Consider the following 25,308-nt stretch of genomic DNA (forward strand, 5'->3'; position numbering starts at 1 on the left):
TGATTATTTGATAACTTTCTCTCCTAGGAACATTGTTTTTTCAGCCATGTCCTAAGGATGGGGTTAAGAACCAATTGACTCTGGGGACAGTTTTGTCTCCTTTGAGAAATGACTTTTCCAAAGCCTGATCAATGCAGCTGCCGTGCTTCCAAGAAAGCGTCCCATTCTTTTCTCTTTCTGGGTTTGTCTGTAGCCTTCTCTGGAACCATCAGCTGCTGCAAGAACTAAAGTCGCAGGAGACAGCAACTCCATACATTCAAGTCTTTACAAATAGACCAAGCCTTTTCTCCCTTTTGGCTAATAATTCCAAATTTTCCAAAGAAGTTACAAATTCTACAAAGTTAAGAGTCATGGGCTATGATGTATAATGGACTCAGAGGAATTTAAAACACCACAGTTCATTTTCTGTTATGCTAAGTGTAGTCATTTGTGAACAGTTTCCAAAACTATGTATTACTTGATTGCGAAGGAACCATTGTAGTTGAGAGAAGAAGACGAAGGCTCAAGAAAGATGTAAACTGGCCAGATTCTATTTTGCCAGATTTGGGAATGTGTTTTATTTATGTTTTTAGAGATAAAATATCACTTTCAAAATCTGAACATCTTTCTTCTCCACATGCCCCCCCACACACAGACACACACCAGACCTAATTCCCTTCTGCTCGTTCTCATCTTAGTGATTTAGTGTATCATCCTCCCAGTTGTCCAAACCAGAAATGTTTAAGTCATCCTAGATCACCCCTTCCCAGCCCCCCACTAGATACAGTTTGCCCCCAAGCATCTTTGTGGTTCTAAGTATCTCCCCATCTATTCCAATTTCAATCAGCATCCTACCTAGTCCAGTGTCTCCTCTGATCTCTGCATCTTTGGCTTGCTTTCTCCCTCAATTCCTTTACAACTGTGTTTCCAGTCCTCTTTCCCTTATGCAGATTTGATCATGTTCCTCTCTTAACCAAGGTTCCTTAATGACTAGCCATCACTGGCTGAGTAAAATCCTACAGAGATAGCCCTCCAGGATCTGGCCCTGATTTCTATGTGGCTTTACCTCCTGCTGTTTCCTTCCTTCTAGCCTTGTAATTTCCCCTAAACAAGCCTGTTCCCTCAAATTCATTTGCCTTGGCACCCACTGAATTTTTTTTCCAATGTTGCAGTTCTACTGAGCAAACCCTTACTCCTCTTATTCAACTTCAAGCCTCCAGTGAAACACTGACTTCTTATAAAGCCCTCCTTCATCCCCAGATTGATATCAAAGTCTTTTATTCTAGGCATCCCATTACATTTGGCTCTTACTTCTAATATCACAATCTCTATATTTCATGGATTGAGTGTGTTCTTCATAACAAAATTCAACTCCTTAAAGACAAGGACTGTTGTCATTTTGATAATCTCAAGCCTAGTACTATTTTTAGCATGTAATAGGTGTTCATTACATTTTGTTCAAACTAATTATACAGGAGGACATTTGTTGTTGTTTACTCGCTCAGTCGTGTCCGACTCTTTGCGACCCCATGAACCTCATGAACTATAGCCTGCTAGGTTCCTCTGTCCATGAAATTTTCCAGTCAAGAATCTTAGAGTGGGTTGCCAGTTCCTTCTTCAGGAGATCTTCCCAACCCAGGGATTGAACCTATGTTTCCTGCTTTATACGCAGATTCTTTACCACTGAGCCACCAGGGAAGCCCTGGAGGACATAGTAAATTAAAGAAATAAAATGTATCTTGTAGGAATTGGTTTATTTTACTTGAGCCATAAACTATTATACATAGGTTGGCAAATTGTAGCCCACTGTCCAAATCCAGCCTTCCACCTTCTTTTGTAAATGAAGTTTGATTGGCACACAGCCATACCCATTCACTTATCAACTATGGCTGCTTTCATGCCACAAAGGCAGATCTGAGTAGTTTTGACAAAGACCACATGGCCCACAAAGCCTGAAATATTTACTTTCTGGCCTTTTACAGAAAACAGATAGCCAACCCCTGCTACAGATAACAAAGCCATTGGAGGGCATATTTTTAAAATGCTTTTAAAGAATAGGTATGTAATTCCATTTTGACACTTCAGGTAGCAGTAGGCTCCATTTGATACCTAAACTTCATATTTAGAAATCACCAGGGACTTCCCTGGCAGCCCGGTGCTAAAGACTCCATGGTTCCAATGCAGGGGACCTGAGTTCAATCCTTGGACAGGGAACTAAGATCCCACATGCCTTGTGGTAAAGCAAAAAAAAAAAAAAAAAAAAAAAGAAAAGAAATCACCAGCTCATCTGGAACTTCCCATCTGGGATGCACTCGTGTGTGCATGTTTAGTGAAACATAGCCTCCTGTGAGGTCTTTCCCAGCGCCCTGCACCCCTCCCCCCAATCTAACACTGTAAATCTCTGTCCTCTGCTAACACTTCCAGGCCCTTCCCTGCTTTTCCCCCCATCCTTAGCTGTTATTATTCAACACACTATATTCTTTACTTACCCTGGTTTATTTTCTACTCCTGCCAAAGTGGTGTGGTAAAGAATCCACTAGCCAAGGAAGAGACACGGGTTTGATCCCTGGGTAGAGAAGATCTCCTGGAGGAGGAAATGGCAACCCATTCCAGTATTCTTGCCTGGAAAATCTCATGGACAGAGGAGCCTGGCAGGCTACAGTCCATGGGGTCACAAAGAGTCGGACACAACTGAGCAACTGAGCGTGCACACCAGAGTATGATATCTCCATCTGCTAAAACAATGAATAAATAAATTAGTGAAATCCTAGATAAAGAGGGGGAAAAAAATCCAAGCATTAGCATACTTCCATTTACTCTTTGGAATGAATCATCTAGGCAGGAATTTGCTACCAGTAAGGAAGAAAGGTGTCTTAATGGTCTCTGGGGCCAGTCTTTCTGTCTCTCTTCTTTCAGGTGAATAATTAATAAGGATGATGAAGTCTTTGGGGATTCCTTAATGTTCCCCACATCCACAGCAAATCCCTGGGAGTGTCTGTGGGGCCCAACACTGTTCCTCCTCCCAGAACTTTTCTTGATTATTGAGGAAACAGTAGCTACCTCATCAAAGCTGTTGTGCCCTGGCTGATATCTGTGATTCCTAGGAATTCCTTCTCTGTGAGGGGACATTAGGTTTCAGAGGACTGTGAAGTATTGTTTCTTATGTCATGACTTTCTCACTGTCTGCCTTAAGAGTAGAGATATTCATTCTCAGTGGAATCAGCGATGTATATGTGTGCACACAAACAAACCCAGGATTGTGGGAATCTCTGCTTTGATTCTTTGATGTGGAGTATTTTCACATCAGATGTCTATATGAATATGTACTTTTTATTGATCTATCTCTATATTTAGTATGATGAAAATAACTCATTAGACTGCTATAAAATAGAAACTCAGTGGTCACAATTTAGCATAGAATTTAAAAGCCTAAGTCTTTTTAGCTCAAGTCCTGATTGATTTTAAGTCTTGTAAGTTTTACAATTTGGGGGAAATTACCTAACCTTCCTAAGCCTCAATTAATCTAGATTATATTTGTGTACTGTGTTTGCTCAGTTGCTTCAGTCATGTCCAACTCTTTGTGACCCCAGGGACTGTAGCCCACCAGGCTCTTCTGTCCATGGGGATTCTCCAGGCCAGAACACTGGAGTGGGTTCCCATGCCCTCTTCCAGGAGATCTTCCTGACCCAGTGATCTAACCCACATCTCCTGCATTTCCTGCATTGCAGGTAGATTGTTTACCCAGTGAGCCACCTGGGAAGCCATATAATATTTATACATACTATATATTACTATCAGAGAATGGAAACCCACTCCAGTACTCTTGCCTGGAAAATCCCATGGACAGAGGAGCCTGGAAGGCTGCAGTCCATGTGGTCGCTGAGGGTCGGACATGACTGAGTGACTTTACTTTTACTTTCACTTTCATGCATTGGAGAAGGAAATGGCAACCCACTCCAGTGTTCTTTGTTGTCCCCTTCTCCTCATGCCTTTCATCTTTCCCAGCATCAGGGTCTTTTCTGATGATTCAGTTCTCCTATTTTGGCAGTCACTTTTTTTTAAAATAGTGATTAGAGTCACCCTGATGGCTTATACAGTAAAGAGTCTGCTTACAAAGTGGGAGACCCAGATTCGATCCTGGGGAAGCTTCTCCTGGAGAAGGGAATGGCTACCCACTGCAGTATTCTTACCTGGAGAATTCCATGGACAGAGGAGCCTGGAGGGCTATAGTCCGTGGGGTCGCAAATAGTCTGGGCATGACTGAGGAGGTTCCGCACTCTATTTCATTTGACATTATAGTGAACCTTCTCTGTGTCAAATCCAGCACCCATATATCATTATCTTAAGCTGTCAACAAAATCCTTATTGAGAGGAAATCAGAGTGTCGAGGAGGAGAAAACATGGAGTCACGGGCCTGGGAACAAGGGACGAGAAGCTGGCTTCCCGTGAGCTGGGGCGGGGAAAGGCGTGAATTTCGGGGGTGGAGACTCAGGGTTCATTTGCATAACCAGCATGCACTGCACGCAGTATAGATTGAATTTACTATTTTAATTCATTATAGATTTCTTTTAAACGTAATATTTCGATGAATGAACCTTCACGCACTTCAGTGAAAAGATCTGCCACAAACTCTTGACCCAGAGTTACCCTTGACGCTGCTCACCCTAACTGCCTTAGGAGTGCTCATTCTCAAGGTGGGTCTTTTGTGTTGCGTTTAGTATGCAGAAACATAAGCTGTCCGGTTACTAATTTTTGGAGGCTTTGTCAGGTGGACAAAGCCAATATGGTTGTATACAAAAACAGACCTTGCGAAATGAAAGTTTTGAGACAGATGTTTTTTTCTGGGGTTGTTATATTTAAGAGGTTTCTAGCTGTTTATTGTGTTAGGCTTTGGTCTGCTCAGTTGACTCTCTCAGTCGTGTTGGATTATTTTGTAACTCTGTGGATTGCGGCTTTTCGGGTTTCTCTATCACCCATTCCCAGATCTTACTCATGCCCTGCGAATCCATGGTGTTATCTAACCATCTCATCTTCTGTTGTTTTCTTTCTTTTCTAACTTTTAGTCCTTCCTAACATCAGGGTCTTTTCCAATGAGTTGGCTCTTTCCATCAAGTGGCCAAAGTATTGGCGCTTCAGCTTCTGCATCAGTTCTTCCAATGAATATTCAGGACTGATTTCCTTTAGTATTGACTGGTTTGATCTCCTTGCACTCCAAGGGACTCTCAAGAGTCTTCTCCAACACCACAGTACAAAAGCATCAATTCTTCGATACTCAGCTTTATTTATAGTCCAACGCTCACATCCATACATGGCTACTGGAAAAAACCATATCTTTGACTAGACGGACCTTTGTCGGCAAAGTAATGTCTCTGCTTTTGAATATGCTGTCTAGGTTGGTCGTGGCTTTTCTTCCAAAGCTTTAGTAAGCATCTTTTAATTTCATGGCTGCAGTCATCATCTGCAGTGATTTTGGAGCCCCCCAAAATAAAGTCTGTCACTGTTTCCATCGTTTTCCCATCTATTTGCTATGAAATGATGGGACCAGATGCCATGATCTTAGTTTTTTGAATGCTGAGTTTTAAGCCAACATTTTCACTTTCCTCTTTCACTTTCCTCAAGAGGCTCTTTAGTTCTTCACTTTCTTCCATAAGGGTAGTGTCATCTGCATCTCCGAGGTTATTGCTATTTCTCCCGGCAATCTTGATTTCACCTCGTGCTTCATCCAGCCTGGCATTTCACATGATGTACTCTGCACAAGCAAAGAAGTTAAATAAGCGAGGTGACAATATACAGCCTTGATGTACTCCTTTTCTGATTTCGAACCCATCTGTTGTTCCATGTCCGGTTCTAATTGTTGCTTCTTGACCTGTGTACAGATTTCTCAGGAGGCAGGTCAGGTGGTCTGGTATTCACATCTCTTGACTTTGCATTCCAGGATGTCTGGCTCTAGGTGAGTGATCTCACCATTGTGATTATCTGGGTCGTGAAGATCTTTTTTGTATAGTTCTTCTGTGTATTCTTGCCACCTCTTCTTAATCTCTTCTCCTTCTGTTAGGTCCATACCTTTTCTGTCCTTTATTGTGTCCATCTTTGCACGAAGTGTTCCCTTGGTATCTCTAATTTTCCTGAAGAGATCTCTAGTCTTTCCCATTCTGTCGTTTTCCTCTATTTCTTTGCATTAATCACTGAAGAAGGCTTTCTTATCTCTCCTTGCTATTCTTTGTAACTCTACATTCAAATGGGTATATCTTTCCTTTTCTCCTTTGGCTTCTCTTCTTTTTTCAGCTATTTGTAAGCCCTTCTCAGACAACCATTTTGCATTTCTTTTTCTTGGGAATGGTCTTGATCCCTGTCTCCTGTACAACGTCATGAACCTCCGTCCATAGTTCATCAGGCAGATTAGAACTATCAGATCTAATCCCTTGAATCTATTTGTCACTTCTACTGTATAATCATAAGGGATTTGATTTAGGTCATACCTGAATGGTCTAGTGGTTTTCCCTACTTTCTTCAATTTAAGTCTGAATTTTGTAATAAGGAGTTCATGATCTGAGCCAGTCAGCTCCCGGTCTTATTTTTGCTGACTATATAGAGCTTTTCCATCTCTGGCTACAAATAATATGATCCATCTGATTTTGGTATTGACCATCTGGTGATGTCCATGTGTAGAGTCGTCTCTTGTGTTGTTGGATGAGGCTTTTTGATATTACCAGTGCATTCTCTTGGCAAAACTCTGTTAGCCTTTGCATGATGGCAATTAGCTGTAGTTTTTTCTGTTACTGAGAAATAAAAATGAAAAAGTTTCCATGTGTTCCCATAAAAGAGAGGAAGCAGTATCTTGAAGTATCTTTCCACATGGTTTTCTTCATGTCATTTTATGAGATCAGGTGACCTAGAAGATTCTCCAGACTGGGATGTTTGCAATTGACTGAGAAAATCCACAGTTAACTAAGAGTGGGTTGGATTTTAGGGACTGAGAGCTGATTTTGGAACACAAAAAATGAAGTTTGCTTGACATTATGACCAATTGAGGCAGAGGCTGAGGTCTGTGAATCGCAGATCACTGTGTGACCTTTGATGTTTTCTCCCTTGTTCTGCAGGGTGATTTCACCTGGAACAGTATGTCGGGCCGCAGCGTGCGGCTGAGGTCAGTGCCCATCCAGAGCCTCTCAGAGTTGGAGCGAGCCCGCCTACAGGAAGTGGCTTTTTATCAGCTGCAGCAGGACTGTGACCTGAGCTGTCAGATCACCATTCCCAAAGGTATGGCCCCATTTTGCCATTCCGTGAGGGATGTTGCCAGTCAAATAAATGCTCTGCCAGAGTTACAAGCTGCAGATTCGTCTCAGCCCTACCACTGACTCAGGAAGGAAGCTACAGCTTCTGGGACATTGGCTGGCATGGGCGTCCAGTTTGACAGATGTGTTCAATAGGACAGTTTACATGTCAACTAATATGTTTATTAAAAGGAAGATTGACTTGGGGCATTAAAGGGGAAAGCCACGTGCATCTCAACAGTCTACATGGCTTCAGCACAACCAGTTAAAAAGAAGTTTCAAAAAAGTCCACTTAAAAGATTAGAAGAAAAACCATGTCTATCTCAATATGATTTCAAAATGACCAGTTGAATGGTTTAGCAACCTGTTAAACACGTCCTTTGACCTTATGCACACCCAGAATCAGTTATTATACCAATGTTAACTTATTTTTATCCACCTGGCATTCTCTGTTAGGGTGCACCACTATAATGCTGAAGCCAGTGCAGGCCTAGTTGTCTGATGTTTTTACAAACACAAATCCTGATTCTACTAAAAATGGGAAACATATATTTGAAATCCTTTGATCCGGAAAGCCACATTTCAGAATGTTTTCTATTTTCTATAAAGGTACTTTTTAATGTGTGTTAGCATATACAGAAAGGTAATTTGAGGTGGAGTGAAAAGTTGTGATGCTACACAAATAGGGTAAACCTGACATGAAAAGAACATTGGATGCTGTGCCTAAAACTTACATATAAAAGCTAGATTTCCTTGACAGATTTCAGTATCTGCAGAACTTCTTCTTTGTTTTCTTTTATTGAGGGGTTGAGGGAATGCTTCATGAATAGTTATTCATAAAATAATTCATATCATGCATATGCACATACACATAGATATGTAGTTCTCAACCAAGGATGATTCCCCCACCCCCAGGTAGAATTTAGCAAAGTCTGGTTCCACTTTGAGTTTTCACAGCTTAGAGGAAGGATGCAGCTGACATCTAGGGGTTAGAAGCCAGGGATGCTGAACATCCTATAATACACTGGACAGTTCCCCACAGCAAGCTTTGTCAGGTCCCAAGGGCCCAAGTGTAGAGACTGAGCAACCTGAATATACATATGAACACATGTGCTTACATTTTGTCAACAACAATGCTGGTGGGGCTATTTTCTGGGCTTATTTGTGGCTAATGGTAACAGTACTAGCATGGGACTCTGAAGACTAGAATATGAGGACTTGTCTGGTCACCTCCCCTCCACAGGTGAGCTTGTGTAATTCGCCTCTCTAGTAGGAGGTTCTTGACTAGAGAGAGCAGCACAAAAACACTGACCACCCAGAATTTTTCACTGGATGATGACTCTCAGGGCCACTTTTATTCTTTTTCTTAAAAAATTCTTAAAAAATTGAAGTATAGTTGATCTACAATGTTCTATTAGTTTCAAGTATACAGCACAGTGATTCAGTATTTTTATAGACTATACTCCAAAGTTATTATAAGATAATGGTTATGGTTTCTTATGCTGTACAATATATCCTAGATGCTTATCTGTTTTACACATAGTACTTCATACCTCTTAATCCCATATCCCAATCTGGCCCATCTCTCTTCCCGTTCCAAACCTGTAATCACTAGTTTGTTTTCTACATCCATGAGTCTGTTTCTGTTGTGCTATATACATTCGTTTATTTTTTGCATTCCACATATGAGTGATATCATTCAGTATTTGTCTTTCCTGTCTGACTGATTTCACTAAGCATAATATTCTCTAAGTCCATCCACATTGCTTCAAATGGCAGAATTTCTTTCTTTTTATGCCTGAGTAGTATTCTAGTGTGTGTGTGTGTGTGTGTGTGTGTGTGTGTGTGTGTACACCCCATCTTCTTTATCCACTCATATGTCGTGAATACTTCAGTTGCTTCCATATCTTGGCAATTGTAAATAATTCTGTCATGAAATATTGGGGTACATGTGCCTTGGTTCAGTGGTAAAGAATCTGCCTGCCAATGTAGGAGACGCTTGTTTGATTCCTGGGTCGGGAATATCCCTTGGAGAAGGAAATGGCAACCCACTCCAGTATTCTTGCCTGGGAAATCCCATGGACTGAGGAGCTTGGTGGGCTACAGTCCATGGGGTCACAAAGAGTTGGACATGAGTTAGCAACAAAACAATTTGAATGTGTGTTTTTTTCTAGATATATACTCAAGTGGAATTGCTGGATAATATGGTAGTTCTATTTTTAGTTTTCTGAGGACCCTCCATATTATTTTCCACAGTGGCTGCACCGGTTTACATTCACACAAACAGTGTCGAAGGATTCCCTTTTCTCCACATCCTCGCCAACATTTGTTGTTTGCAGACTTTGTGATGATATCCATTTAGCAGATGTGAGGTGATATCTCATTGTGATTTTGATTTGCATTTCTCTGATGGTTAGTGATGCTGACCTCTTGACCATCTGCATTTCCCTTTTTTGGAAAAATGTCTATTCAGGTCATCTGCCTGTTTTTTAGTTGGGTTATTTGTTTTCTTTAATGCTGAGTTGTATCAGCTGTTTTTGTATGTTGGATACATACAACCCCCTTATTGGTCACATCGCAAAAATTTTCTCCCATTCCATAAGTTGTCTTTTTTTTTCTTCTTCTTCTTTTTTGGTACTGCATGGCATGTGGGATCTTAGTTCCCTGACCAGGGATCTAACTTGTGCCCCCTGCATTGGAAGCATAGATTCCTAACCACTGAAAGTCCCCATAGGTTATCTTTTTCATTTTTCAAGGGCAAAATATTAAGTTTAATTACACCCTGTTTGTTTACTTTTGCTTTTATTTCTTCTGCCTTAGGAGATAGAGCCAATAAAATATTGCTCCGACATGTTGAAGAGTGTTCTGCCTATGAGCTTTATGATTTCAAGTCTTATATTTAGGTCTTTAATCCATTTTGAGTTTGCTTTGGTATATGGTGTGAGGAAGTGTTCTAATCTCATTTTTTGGCATTGGCTCTTTTCAAAAAATTGTATGTTTTATTTATTTTTGCTTGCACTGGGTCTTTGTTGCTGCCCTTGGGCTTTCTCTAGTTGTGGTGACTGGGGGCTACTCTCTAGTTGTGGCGTGCGGGCTGCTCATTGCAGTGGCTTTTCTTGTTGCAGAGCATGGGCTCTAGAGCATGTGGGCTTCAGTAATTGCAGTTTGCAGGCTCCAGAACCCAGGCTCAATAGTTGTGGCACATGGGCTTAGTTGCTCTGCGGCATGTAGAGTCTTCCCAGACTAGGGATTGAACCCATGTCCTCTGCATTGGCAGGCGGATTCTTTACCACTGAACCACCAGGGAAGTCCTAATCTCATTTTTTGACATGTAGCTGTTGAGTTTTCCAAGCACCATTTTTCCAAGAGACTGTCTTTTCTCCACTGTATGTTCTTGCTTCCTTTGTCATAGACTAATTGACCAGAGGTATGTTAGTTTATTTCTGGGCTCTATGTGTCTAATTTTGTATCAGTACCACACTGCTTGGATTACTGTAGTCTAAGGATTAGGAAGGTGATATCTCCAACTTTGTTCTTTATTCTCAAGATTGCTTTGGCAATCCCAGGTCTTTTGTGGTTCCATACAAATTTTAGGATTATTTGTTCTAGTTCTGTGGAAAGTGTCATGGGTATTTTGATAGGGATTGCATTAAATTTATAGATTGCTTAGGGTAGTATGTCCATTTTAATAATATTAATTCTTCCAGTCCAAAAGCATGGGATATCTTTCTATTTTTTTATATTATTTTCAGTTTTCTTCATCAGTCTTTTATAGTTTTCAGAGTATAGGATTTTCACCTCCTTGGTTAAGTTTATTCCCAAGTATTTTATTCTTTTGATGTGATTTTAAATGGAATTTTTAAAACTTTTTTCTGATAGTTCATTATTACTGTATAGAAAAGCAACTGACATCTGTATGTTATTCTTGCATCCTGTGGCTTTACTGAATTCGTTGTTTAGTTCTAATACTATTTTGGTGAAGACTTTAGGGTTTTCTATACAAAATATCATGTCCTCTGCAAATAATGGTAGTTTTACTTATTCCCATCTAATTTGGATGCCTTTTATTTCTTTTCCTTGTCTGCTGGCTGTGGCTAGGACTTCCAATACTATGTTAAACAGAAGTGGCAAGAGGGGCCACTTTTATTCTTTAAACTGGTATCTTGGACTCTGTTGAAGGTCATGAAAGAGTTCAGGAGAAGGCAGAGGCAGGTTAGGCCAAGGGACTGGTGGGACAGGCACATTTCACTGACTGATGCCTGGCTCCTGCGGCTTTTTCATCATACTCTACTTGACACCACAACCATAGCCAGTTTCTCCCAGGAGGAAATTCCTAGCCTTGTTATATCTTCTCATGCTAATGTAACAGAGATACTCACCTCAAGTAAGAAGAAAATCCCTTTGGCAGTTGGTGAAAAATGAGTACTAATTGCCATCAGGCTGGGTTGCTGCTTCTTCCTAGGATAATCTCATTCTGCCTCATCTTGTCTTTGTTTGGTTTTAGGTTGGAGATGAAACCTGCCCTTGCTTCCCTATTAATTTACAAGATGGCCAGGTGGGGTCCAAGAGCCCTGTCTCTGTTTTACAAGAACAGATGATCTTTCAGTTCCTAAGAAAAAATTTTAATAGAAATGTTGGCAAGCCCAATTTATAGTGAAGGAAATGATGACTCTAAAAATTTATGTGAAACCCAGATTTGAGACATATCAGATGAGATATCAAGGAACAAATATTCTTTGTAATTTAGTTTTCAAATCCAGTTAATTTGATGTTTCTCTTTGTTCTTCTCTTTAAAGAGTCCATTAAATAAATAACCTTTAACAAACAGAGAATTTTATATAACTTATCTGCTAGAAGCTCTGTCTTCATTGCTTATCTCTGCGGCTATTTGGGTCCTAGTACATTCAGGGAAAGATTTGTTCTATCAAGATGTTCAAAGGTGTTTGGGCCTCAGGAGTTATTTTGACACTTTCTATCAAAATGGGAGCTAATGATTTACAAATCATCTCTTACTTATGAAAGAGAGAAGGAATTGTGTGGCTGGGTGGGAAAAAAACAGATATCACCCAAGAGTTCTAAAACTACTGTTTGGATGAGATGATTATAGACACTGAATATTTACCAAGATCAAATGCATGGCTGGTGCTGAGTGCTATGATGGCAGCTTCAGTCTAAGGACGGCTGCTTTTGTTCCATGCAAAAACCTAAATGGAGATTCTAAACAGAGTCAGAGTCACTGTATGAATTTACTCAGGAAAATAAATACAGATGCTACGGTTTAGAACCTAAACTAATGATATAAAGCCTACTGAGGTAGTGGGTATAATGAAAATGGAAACATATTCAAGCTCACATTTTTGCTCTTTGTTACCTTAGAATGACTGTGCATGCATGCTCAATCACTCAGTCATGTCCAGCTCTTTGCGACCCCATGGACTGTAGCCCACCACACTCCTCTGTCCATGGGGATTTTCCAGGCAAGAATACTGGAGTGGGTTGCCATTTCCTTCTCCAGGGGATCTTCCAGATCCAGGGATCAAGTCCACATCTCCTGCATCTCCTACACTGGCAGGCAGGCTCTTTACTACTGTGCCACCTGGGAAGCCCCTGGAATGTCTATAGAAATTTATTTATGGGTATGTTTGGAGGACTGTCTTCCTCTATGAGACTGGTGCTTCCATAGCTCAGATGAATGATAATATAATGTATTCATCAGCTGCTGGGATTCACCATAGAGAGGGAAGAACTGAAGATTGAGGGTTAGGAAATTACTGGAGTTATTTCCTAGAGTGGACTGCAGTGGTGGGATCCAAAGCCACAGGTAGAGAGTTTGAGTTCCTGAGGTTTAGTAGTAGGTGGACATGGGTTATATGGGTACAGGTGCAGGCAGATTAGATGATGGGAAAGCATGTGGAATTTCACTCCAGATTGCCTCTCCTCTCTCAGCAAAATAAGAAACAATTTCATCTGTTAGGAGTGGGGATAAGAAGGAGGTCCTGGAGGTTTGAGGAAAGAGGAAAAGAATGGAAAAGCGGGAAGTGAATGGACCAGCAATGTTGCAGGATTACAGGGCAGCCCAAAAGGTCTATTCGAGGTTAGAAGCTGGGAATTTAAATTGCAGAATAAACATCCGGGCAGCTTTGTTGTTGTTGTTGTTGTTGTTGTTGTTCAGTGGTGTCTGACTCTTTGTGACCCCGTGGACTGTAGCAAGCCAGGCTTCCCTGTCCTTCGTTATCTCCTGGAGATTGCTCAAATTCATGTCCATTGAGTCAGTGATTCCATCCAACCATCTTATCCTCTGTTGCCCTCTTCTCCTAACAATGGAGTTAGGATTTTCTAGTTGAGTTCAGTCTTGGTAGGGAGGGACATGGCAGTTTAGAAATCTGTGGTAAGAAGAAATCTAGACCCCTCAAAGATGGCCTGGAATCTTTGGCTATTTCCTTCACATGTCTAAATCAACTTTGCAGATGTGATCAACTTGGGTCTTTGAGACAGCAAGATTATTCTGGATTATCTGAGGATTAAAACTAATCACATGAATACTAAGAAGCAGAGAAACTTTCCTAGCTGTAGTCAAAGAGAGATATGAGTTTGGAGGAATAGTCAGAGAGATGCATTGCTGTTGGCTTTGATGACAGACGAAAGGGCCACAAGTCGAAGAATGCAGGCAGCCTCTAGAAACTAAAGAAAGGCAAGGAAACAGATTCTCACTAGAGCCTCTAGGACAGAATGCAACCCTGCTGACACCTTGCTTTTAGCCCAGTGAGACTCATTTCAGACTTCTGGTCTCCAGAAATGTCAGTAATAAATTTAAGTCATTTTAGCCACTAAGTTTGTGGTTGTTTGTGACAGCAGCTGTACTAATACAGTATACAAGAGAGAGATTATAGCCTCAGACCATGGGATCTAAGCTGAATAAGAAGAGAAGTTAGAAATAAATGTAAAAGACATATTTTTCTTAAGTAAGAAGAATCAATTATATAAAGATATAAATCATGTCCTAAATTATCTATAAACTGGGCATGGTTCCAGAAAACATACTAAAAGAATTAATTTTTGTAATATCACTAAATTGATCTAAACATCATCTTGGCAAATAATTATATGAAGGTAAGTAGATTGGGTAAAATCTGAAAAAGAGGTCAAACAGAAATTATCCCTAGCCATTTATTAAATGTTATAAAACTAAAGCAATTAAAAGAATATTGTACTGCTTCACAACAGGCAGATCAATGGAAGATAATAGAGCTCAGAATTGAGCTAAAATAAATATGAGAACTTATGACATAAACATTGCATTTCTTATCGGGGGAAATGATGGATTATTATTGTATTTCTGACAATGAGACTACCATTGAGAAGAAAAATTGAGATTCTGACCTTACTCCTTATATCAAAATAAATTGATGTGGAAGCAAGATTTGAAGATTTAAAAAATGAAACTATGAATGCACTAAAACAAAACATAGCTAGATATTAATACATTTTTACGTGGAGGAAGTTACTACACAGAAAACATAGAATGACCTATTTCACTACATTTAAAAAAGAATAGAATCATCTGTGTGGCAAAAAAGTAAATAAACAAATAAATAGAAATGCATAACACATTTGAAAAACTAAAGGCTAACTTCTCTAGGATACAGAGCTTTATTACAAATTAATATAAGAAAGAAAATAATTAAAATGTGGACAAATTATAGGCATCTCACAGGAAAAGATATTCAAATGATTTGTAAATATCTGTAAAGGTGCTCTCACCCTCATATTCATTCAGGAAATGCATGCTCAACAACAGGGTGATTATTTTTTCCTCTTAGATTGGAATGACTCCCAAAGTTGGATAGTATATTTTCCCAGAAAACAGACTCTCATATACTGTTGATAGGAATATAATTGTTGCAACAGCTTTCAAGGCAATTTGACAACACTGGGCTTCCCAGGTGGCACTAATGGACCCGTCTGCCAATGCAGGAGACCTGAGTCGCGGGTTCGATCCCTGGGTCAGGAAGGTCCCCTGGAGAAGGGCATGGCAATCCACTCCAGTATTCTTGCCTGGAGAATTCTATGGACAGAGAAGTCTTGTGGGCTAGAGTCCATAGGTCTCATAGAATTAGATATGACTGAAGGGACTTAGCATGCATGCAACTTTGAAATGGCCCAATAAAGCTACTTCTATGAATGTATCTCAGATATATACTTGTCAAGATAGGCTATTTATGTATTAGTCAAGATAGGCCAACCACTTAGTCCCTTAATAGTATAGAAGTGTCTTTCAGGCACCATCTAATGCAGGTTGGCCATAACGATCAGGAGGGTGGACTGTCCTCCACACAGTCATGCAGGAACCTAGGATTCTCCAGTTTTGTGACTCCTCCCTCCTCTATATCTATTTAGCCAGGAGACACACACAATAAAAATGAATAAGATTTACATAAACCTTATAAGATGACTGATGAGTTTAATTTGTTACTCCCATCTAGACTTAAGCCATTTCAATGAGGGAATTTTGAAGATGCTATAGAGAATCTAGTGTAGAAATAAGGATGTCTTTCAGTGGGAGGGATCGTATCTATCAATCGAGTTTTCCTGTGAGCTTGAGATTGCCCCATGGAGGCAACCATGGAATGTTTCTGCCTGGTCAAAGGCTGCTCTTGGCATAGGCTCTTGAATCAGACTGTCTAGTCTATAAATGGCTCAATCCTTAACAGCCGATCCAGGAAACAAATGTGGAGATCATGATCGAGAAATGAAACACCTAATGGCCTTCACAGGCTTCCCTGATGGCTCAGGGCCAAAGAATCTGCCTGCCAATGCAGGAGACTCAGGAGGTGCGGGTTCAATCCCTGGGTCAGGAAGAGCCCCTGGAGGAGGAAATGGCTATCCACACCAGTATTCTTGCCTGAGAACTCCCATGGACAGAGGAGCCTGGCAGGCTACGGTCCATGGGGTCGCAAGAGTTGGACATGACTGAGCAACTAAAAAACAACAACAGCAACAATGGTTTTCACGAACTTTTCATTTATTCAGAGCACATCAACTGAGTTGTGTTTATGTATCAGGTTCAATTAATATTATTTGGATAGCATTTTAATACAAATGGTCTAAGACAGGGGTTAGTGAACTGGCACCCACTGGCCAAACTCAGCTCACCATCTGTTTTTGTAAATACAGTCTTATTGGCACACAGCTATGCTTATTCATTTACATATTGTCTATGGCTGCTTTTGAGCATCAGTGGCAGAGTTGAATAGTTGTGAGTCCTTATGCCTCACAGAGTCTCAAACATTTACTATCTGGCCTTTTACAGGAAAGATAAATTGCTGACCTCTGGTCTAAGGTAAAATGAAAGGAAGTGACTAGTTGATGCCCAATATGTAAAGCAGGTTAGTGTAGGCGTTATGGCTTAACCTCATTATAGTGGAAACTAAATATTTAAAGCTGAATAGTTTCACAAGGGAGAAATACATATTCAAGTTTTCTTCAGTGCTGTTTTTTTTCTTCACTTAATTTCTGGTATCAAAATTGAGAAAGGCTTTGTTTGGAGAAGGAAATGGCAACCCACTCCAGTATTCTTGCCAAGAGAATCCCATGGACAGAGGAGCCTGGTGGGCTACAGTCCACGGGGTCGCAAAGAGTCGGACACGACTGAGCGACTTCACTTCACTTCACTTGTTTACGTATTTTGAAAACAGTATCATGGAATGAGGAATAGCTGATGGTTTAAGAAAATGTGGACAGTAGTCTAATAAAAGAGTACCCTGATGCCTCAAAATTGCTAGGTTATATGGCTTCCTTATAAAGTGGTCCCTCACCATTGTCCCTCAGGCTTTGTAAAACCCAAGTAAACAACTCAATGAAATCAAGAGAATGACATTCTTGGTTGGTAAACACTGCAGCTGTCTTTGGTTTGTGATTTGAATGTTGATTTTAAAAAATAAGGGCAACCTGGTGGACAAGGCAGTTGATCTTGGGTGTTTATGTAACAACCCTAGACAGAAACTATAACTGTCCAATTTCTGCATTATCCTTGCTGCCGTTGTCCACTTGGAGAGGTGAAATGCTAGAACTGTTAATCAGAGCTTTCTGTGTAACTATGGGTTGCCCAAAAAGTTCATTTGCGATTTTTGGCCAACCCAATAAAAATGAAGTTGAAACCTACTTTCAGATCCCCAAACTCCAGTGTAGGTAAAAATGCTGATAGGAAACAATCACCAAATAGGGTGACCAAAAAAGAATGCAGGCCACTGGGCTCAGAGATCCTCAGCAAATGTCTCCAGTGGGTGAGCTGTAGAGATAGTCCCATCTTTTATGTGTTCACAGTCACCAATGATGTGATCTCCCCAGAGAGTTGTGATTTCCCATGGGGTGAGGCTATTTCTTATTTGTCTCTGAATCTGGAACACTGGTTATACTGCCCAATACTCCAGTGACTCTCAGCAAAATCTTTGAGAAATGTATGCATACCTGCATATTTACCTTTAAAAGTAAGCTCCTGCCTTCACTCTTCCCTATCTCTCTAAAGACCAGCAACCATCTTTCTCTTGTGTTCCCCAGAATCCTCAGTAATGATTTTGAAATGGCAGTGCTTCCCTATTGCTTCACCCCATGCTCAGTTTCCGACTTTGATTGATGGTCCCACAGGGTTGACAGGATATTTGAGCAAAGTAATAACCATGATGAGCTGAAAACATCACCTAACATTTTATACTTATCTGTGGCCCTAGGGAAAGTGCCCCACTCATCTTCAGTTCAGTTCAGATCAGTCGCTCATCATGTCCGACTCTGCGACACCAGAATCGCAGCACGCTAGGCCTCCCTGTCCATCACCAACTCCCAGAGTTCACTCAAACTCATGTGCATCGAGTGACGAATGAAAAGTTATTCATCATCATCATCATATCATCACCATATCACTTTGTCTTGTATCTACCCTCAATCCTAGGTCACCCCATCATTATGTCTCACTTTAACTATAACCTTAGACTCTGCTTTCCTCAATTCAAGACTTCTCTCCGATTCTGCCCACTGCACCTAAAAAGCAGCAGTGTAATCTTCAACCACAGAATCTATTCCTTTGTTGAAAAACCAACTCCCAAGTCTCCCATTGCCTACTGAGGTTACTATCAAAGCTATTTGCAATACTCTTTCACTTAAAAGAAGGAATCTGTTCGGTTTGTAGCCTGTGCTGAGCATGCCCCACAGATCTAAGTTTGTCTTAGAGGAAAAGGTTTCAAACTTTTTGTCCAAAATCTGTAGTGAGAAATACATTTTACATCTCATCCCATCAAACACACATCGTTATCTGAGATACACCTCTACAATGTTCTCTTCTATTGCCTTGTGCTCAGTCGCTTCAGTCGTGTACGACTCTGTGCGACCCCATAGATGGCAGCCCACCAGGCTCCCCTGTCCCTGGGATTCTCCAGGCAAGAACACTGGAGTGGGTTGCCATTTCCTTCTCCAATGCATGAAAGTGAAAAGTGAAAGTGAAGTCATTCAGTCATGTCCGACTCTTAGCAACCCCATGGACTGCAGCCTACCAGGCTCCTCTGTCCATGGGATTTCCCAGGCAAGAGTGCTGGAGTGGGGTGCCATCACCTTCTCCACTATTGCCTTCTATGAGCCACCAAATTTTCATGATTCATTAATAAGTTATGACCCACACACAGTCTTGGAAAGCAGATGGAATGGAGAAGAGATGATCACAAAGAACAAAAAAAGGTCAGCATAGAAAACTTTCACTTGTTCATTACTGTGGCCCTTAGGGCCTTGGTAAGATGGTGTGAAGAAAGTTGAGCACCAAAGAATTGATGCTTTTGAACTGTGGTGTTGGAGAAGACTCTTGAGAGTCCCTTGGACTGCAAGGAGATCCAACCAGTCCATCCTAAAGGAGACCAGTCCTGGGTGTTCATTGGAAGGACTGATGCTAAGGCTGAAACTCCAATACTTTGGCCACCTCATGCGAAGAGTTGACTCATTGGAAAAGACCCTGATGCTGGGAAGGATTGGGGGGCAGGAGGAGAAGGGGATGACAGAGGATGAGATGGCTGGATGGCATCACCGACTCGATGTACATGAGTTTGAGCGAACTCCGGGAGTTGGTGATGGACAGGGAGGCCTGGCGTGCTGCGATTCTGGGGTCGCAGAGTCAGACACAACTGAGCGACTGAACTGAACTGAACTGAAGATGGGTGGGGCACTTTCTGTAGGGCCAAAGAAAGAGGCTAGACCCTTGGCCTAAGCATCTAGTGTCTTCTACTTGGAGCCCAACAGTGGAGTGTCACCCAGGGTCTTCCCATGCTGCTTCACTGCTCCCTCTCCTGTACCAAGCTGGGCGTACAGCCTGAAGGAGGGCACCATGTGGAGTATGAGGTTCTGAAGAGGTAGAAACCTCTGATGGAAGCTATAATGTCATGTCAAAAATAATCCACAGGGACTTCCCTGGTGGTCCAATGGTTAAGAATCCACCACCCCCAATGCAGGGGACATGAGTTTGATCCCTGGTATGGGAAGATGCCACATGCTGCAGGACAATTAAGCCTGCGCACCACAACTCCTGAAGCCCGAGCACCCTGGAGCCTGAGCTCCACAACAAGAGAAGCCACTGTAGCGAGAAGCCCACAGGCTACAACTAGAGAGTAGGTCCCGAGCACTGCAACTCAAGAAAGCCTGTGTGCAGTGTCAAAGAGCCAGGGCAGCCAAAAGTTAAAAAAAAAAAAAAGTAGTCCATATCCTCCAGGAGTTCTTAGTCAGTTGGCGGAGAAAGCACAGATACATCAACTGTATTAAAACACAGAGCAGGGGATATCATCCTATCCAAGTGACCTGTGGTGGCCCTGACATATAGAAGTTGCCTTATCTACCTATTCCAGGAAAGCCAGAAATGACGGCGAGGTTTGGCTGCAGGTTTGTTTTGTTTTGTTTTGAAATTTCTTCTTGGATGCTCTCCTCTATACCCCAGGGCTTTTTACCACGTCAAGTTCTCGAGTGTGTGCTGCTGTATGATTCTGTTCTGGTGCCAAGCAGGCAAGTCAGTACAATAGTCAGTGGTAATTTACGCCATATGTTTTGTGCCTTCATATTCACAAATGGGTTCCCTCATGTTCTCAGACAATATAGGTTTCTATCTGAGCTCTTGTCCCTACTGATTACATTTACATATATGGATATATCTTTGTTGGAGTAGCAGCTATTACTGCACAAGGCTTTGGCATCTTGAACAAAACTTTTGTCACTGCATTTTCTGAAATATTCTGGCACCTTTCAAACATTTCAAGACTACACTATTCTCTCTTTTGGGATCATGGCCCGAAAGTAAACTTGATAATTACCCAGAATGTCCTATCCTTGAAATATGAATAGGAGCTTCCATTTTTGCTTTTTTCTTTGTTTCCCTTTGGGCAAAACAGAGGCAAATAAGTATTAATTGAAATTAAATACTGAGTGTTTTTTTTTAATCCATCAAGCTTTCTAGATTATTTGAAATTGAGCCCTCAAGATATTTAAAAATTCAATCAGTGGGTGTTTCTAACATTTTTATAAGTGGAAAACTGTGGGAAAGTAGTTTAAGGAGGTCTTCATTCAAGATTGGAGAGGGCAAATTACAGCCCACAGGCCAAATTCAGCTCACTGCCTGTTTTTGTAAATAAAGATTTATTAAAACACAGCATACTCATTTGTCTCTGTATTGTCTAAGGCTACTTTAGTGCTTCAACAGCAAGGTGGAATACTTTTGGCAGAGACCATGTGGCCCACAAAGCCAAAAATATTTGCAGTCTGGACCTTTACAGAAAAAACTTGCTGACCTCTGATTTAAGAGATTAACATTAATTAATTTGATATAGTAATTCACAGTTATTATCCATGTGTTAGTCAACTATACCATCCCATTAATTTCAATTTCTTCACTATCTTAGTTTTATTTTTCAATAATTGAGTGTTTTTTTTTTAGTTATCAGAACTTCATAACTCTCAGATGTTTTAGTGTTTATATCATATGTAATCAAATATTTTTTCTCCAAAGTGAGTAATAAATTCCTTTGGTGAAACTAAACAAGAAAGAAATGTCAATATTTTAATGAGTTGCTTAAACAGCTGAAGCCAGCACGCAGGTCATAGAAATGTAAGTTATGCATCAGATGAGTGACTTTAATAATAAGTTAATCTCCAGTATGGGTTGATTTTTAGCTTTATTATTACTATCTGGTTTGATAATTGAGCATTTAGCTATCTTTGTCTTTAAGGACTTCACTTATTTACAGATTTGCAGTTCTTTGTAATCTGATCTTCCTGTTCCTACCCTCCTTCCTTATCTCAGATGCCACTCAAATCCAAATCTTCTAGGGCTGCCTAGCATTACCCAACAAGGCTAGAGCAAATATAAGTAGAAAAACACATCCTGCAACAGTTTTGAATTATCCACTGTTAGGTTAAAGCGTCTGCCTGCAATGCGGAAGACTTGGGTTCGATCCCTGGGTCGGGAAGATCCCCTGGAGTAGGCAGTGGCAACCCTCTCCAGTATTCTTGCCTGGAGAATCCCATGGACGAAGGAGCCCGGTAGGCTGCAGTCCATGGGGTCGCAAAGAGTCGGACACGACTGAGCAACTTCACTTCAAAGATGCTTTGGCTGCAAATGACAGAAACCAAAAAAAGAGTGAACATATAGCAAAGCAATTGATTATATTTCTTTACTAGGAGCCCACAGATAGGCTAATTCCAGGACTCATTAATTCAGTGGCCTTCCACCTTTTTTCTCTGCCACAATCATGGGTCACTTCCTTCTTTGTCTGGCTTCTCTCCTTGTCACAAAATGACTGTGGTAGCATCCGGCATCACTGCTTCTGTGGCAGCATGAAGAGGCAGAGAAGAGAAGTGACTCTTCAGCAAGTATTTTTTTAATAGCAAAAAAGGATTTTCACTGCTGTCTCCTAGCAGGCTCCCCTCCCTTCTCAATCCCTAGAACTGCAACACCTGCCAGTGCCCAAATCAGTATGGCAAGCAGAAAGAACTAGCTTGACTTATGATTCCTTTCCTGAGCCTGGGGTGAAAACCCATCTCGGGATGCATGACCACACAGAGGGTGAGCACATAACAAAACAGGGAAGGAAAAAATTGGATGGGATAGGATAAAGGGTAGGATAAAGATGGGTTTAGATTAGAAACTATTGATGTCCATATAGCAATGTCATCTTCTGCCATTGCAAACAAGCAGTAGGGAGGAAACCATTCTTAGATTGATTTGCATTCGTGTCTAACAGTGCTTTGCTTTTACTGCTCAGGAAATAATTTTAAGAAATTGAATGGAAAGGATAAAGATTCAATCATAGCACTGTTATTTGTACGGTATTTCTATAGCCTAAGGGGCTTCCCTGGTGGCTCAGCGGTAAAGAATCAGCCTGCAATGCAGGAGACCCAGGTTCGATCCCTGGGTCGGGAAGATCCCCTGGAGAAGGAAATGGCAACCCACTCCAGTATTCTTGCCTGGAGAATCCCATGGATAGAAGAGCCTGGTGTGCTATAGTCCATGGGGTCACACAGAGTTGGACATGACTGAAGTGACTTAGCACACATACATATCATAAAGAATCGCTCAAATGGTTCAAAGAATAATCAAAAACAGAACTAGGAAAGGAAAGGATGAGGAGCTTAATAGTCTTCATCCAACTTTACCATTGAGCCAGTGACTGAATCTATGAGAGCTGTTTTCATGACAACAACTGGCAGAAATTTGGAGGAGTTTCCAAGGATTAAAGTCTATGACTTAAAGATAATTGATTCCCTTCTTGCTTATTCATTATAAAATGATATCTATCCAGAGAAGGCAGGTAGCATTAGCCCCTTAGAGAGGTCAAAATTCACACCATGTGTCAATGTCCTTGTCTGAGTCTTTTCAACTTGACCTGCAAGCTTTGGCTTTAAAACAAGTAATGCTGAAACTCCTCTAATTTGCAATTTAATATCCTTGAGTTACCAATCTAGGGTATTTCTTTGGGATGAATGCTTTCTGTCTTTTTGTTCTCCTACCTCCTTGCTTTACTTTATGCTCCAGGAAAGAAATATAACTTAAGGAAATGACTTGCCAAAAGCCATTTTTCTTGTCCTGATATTTGGACACTTTTGTTTCTGCAAATACAATACCTCCATAGACTAAGTTAAAAATACTGTTTTCAACTCAATGTATGCACAAAAAGAGCTTCACATTCAAGAGCCTGGAAGGGCAGACTAGCTCCTAGTTTGAGAGAAGGTAACAGCAGAGCTGTTCTTTTGGATCATGAGCTTATACCTTTATTATTTGTTTCTTAACTCATAGTACTTGAAAGTGGAAAAAATGACAGCAAGGAAAAGGTCCTTGTAGGGTATAATTTGTTCACGACCAGTTATTACAGTAAGCAGTGATTACACAGAATGCCTGGTTAAGGAAAAAACCATAGTTGAGCTTTTAAGCCCGTGGCATCCAAGCCATGCAGACAGCTTTTCTACCTCACATTTTGGTAGAATAACGAGACATGCTGGACAAATTGAATAGCTCAATGTTTTCTATCCTAGAACCTTACTTGTTTTGAGGTTCAAGAATCTACAAGATCTTATTTTTTCCCTCTTGAGAAAAAATTTCAGAACTAGAGGTTAAAGTGTCTGCCTGCAATGCAGGAGACCTGGGTTCAATCCCTGGGTTCGGGAAGATCCCCTGGAGAAGGAAATGGCAACCCACTCCAGTATTCTTGCCTGGAGAATCCCATGGACAGAGGAGCCCGGTAAACTACAGTCCACAGGGTCGCAAAGAGTCAGACATGACTGAGTGACTTCACTCACTCATACTCAATTACCTTGCCAAATAATTTACACGAAAGGAGAAAGGTTTCTTAGTGTTTAGTTTAGCTGGAAGCATGACCTCCAAGAGCTGTCTTTCTTTACAGCAGTGAGACTCACAGAATGTTCTTAGTTTCTGACCACGGCTTTGATAATTTCACCGGCACTTCAACATGTAAACTGTGGGGATTACTACATTTCTCAAGTACTTTGGGGAGCCTTGGCCCTAAGGAGAGGCATCAGCGTTGCTTAAGAATACCATAAATATTTCCTTCCCCAAGAAACACAGACACTTTGGAAATTAGATTTTGAAAACTCTAATCCACAAGGCGATAGCAGGATGAAGAAGTAGTGTTGGATAGATTGGAATTTAAACCAAGAAGAATGACTCATTGACCTGGTTTCTACCTGCTTTCTGTTTCAATCAAGGTTAATGGAAAAACTGCCAAGGATAAGGTGATACATAAATGGAAACTTTAACCTAGATAGATTTGATTAAATAGCCAAGAGTCCATGGCCTGAAGTATTTTTTGAAAATAGCGTGAGCATCTCTATATACATTGAGGTTCAAAGTTGAGTGAAAGGCAGACAGTTTGGGCTCCAACAGATTGTTTCCCACTTTTTCCATATAGATTGTTTTCTTCCAGAATTCTTGTTTTTCACTATCTAGAGCCCTAGTTTCCACTGAAAAAAACTATCAGTGTCCCCCCTCCCCTGAATTTGAGATTTTCTCATCTTTTTTCACCAGTAGAACACTTGCTTGATAAAAGTTTGGATTATTAGGAATAAAATACTAAGAGGCTTAGGACAAGAATGGATTTGCTAGACTCAGCAGGCACCATATGATTTATTGGGAGAAATCCCCACCAAAATTCAAAGGCTCCTGAGAAGGGTAACTTCATCCTTTAAGACTGAATTTGAGGGGCTTCCCTGGTGGCTCAGTAGTAAAGAATCTCCCTGCCAATTCAGGAGACACATGTTCAATCCCTGATCCGGGAAGATCCTACATGCCACACAGCAGCTAAGCCCAGGCACCACAACTACTGGGCCTGTGCTCTGGAGCCTGGCAATTGCAACTACTGAGGACTGTGCACCCTACATCATCCCTTAACAGAGGTTACTTGTTTTAGAATAAAGGAGAGAGCCCTCCTTTGGCTCCTGTCCTAAATATCCGGGGTCAATCCCAGTTTAACTCTTAGGCCAGAGTATCTCACTGGCTCTGATGGTTCCCCTGTCCTCGGACTGT

At 41.0% G+C, this 25,308-nt stretch overlaps 1 protein-coding gene across 3 annotated transcripts in view; it reads left to right on the forward strand.

Annotated features, from left to right (window-relative positions):
• Positions 1-25,308, forward strand: part of ARHGAP6 (Rho GTPase activating protein 6) — a 535,940-nt gene that overhangs the window by 441,876 nt on the left and 68,756 nt on the right. For all 3 annotated transcript variants that reach the window (XM_052662938.1, XM_052662939.1, XM_052662940.1), the window contains exon 2: positions 7,080-7,239. In XM_052662938.1, the coding sequence (XP_052518898.1) occupies positions 7,080-7,239 (160 nt within the window). The remainder of the gene's footprint in view (positions 1-7,079; positions 7,240-25,308) is intronic.

This window comes from Budorcas taxicolor, chromosome X, assembly GCF_023091745.1.
Source record: "Budorcas taxicolor isolate Tak-1 chromosome X, Takin1.1, whole genome shotgun sequence".
NCBI classification, from domain to species: Eukaryota; Metazoa; Chordata; class Mammalia; order Artiodactyla; family Bovidae; genus Budorcas; species Budorcas taxicolor.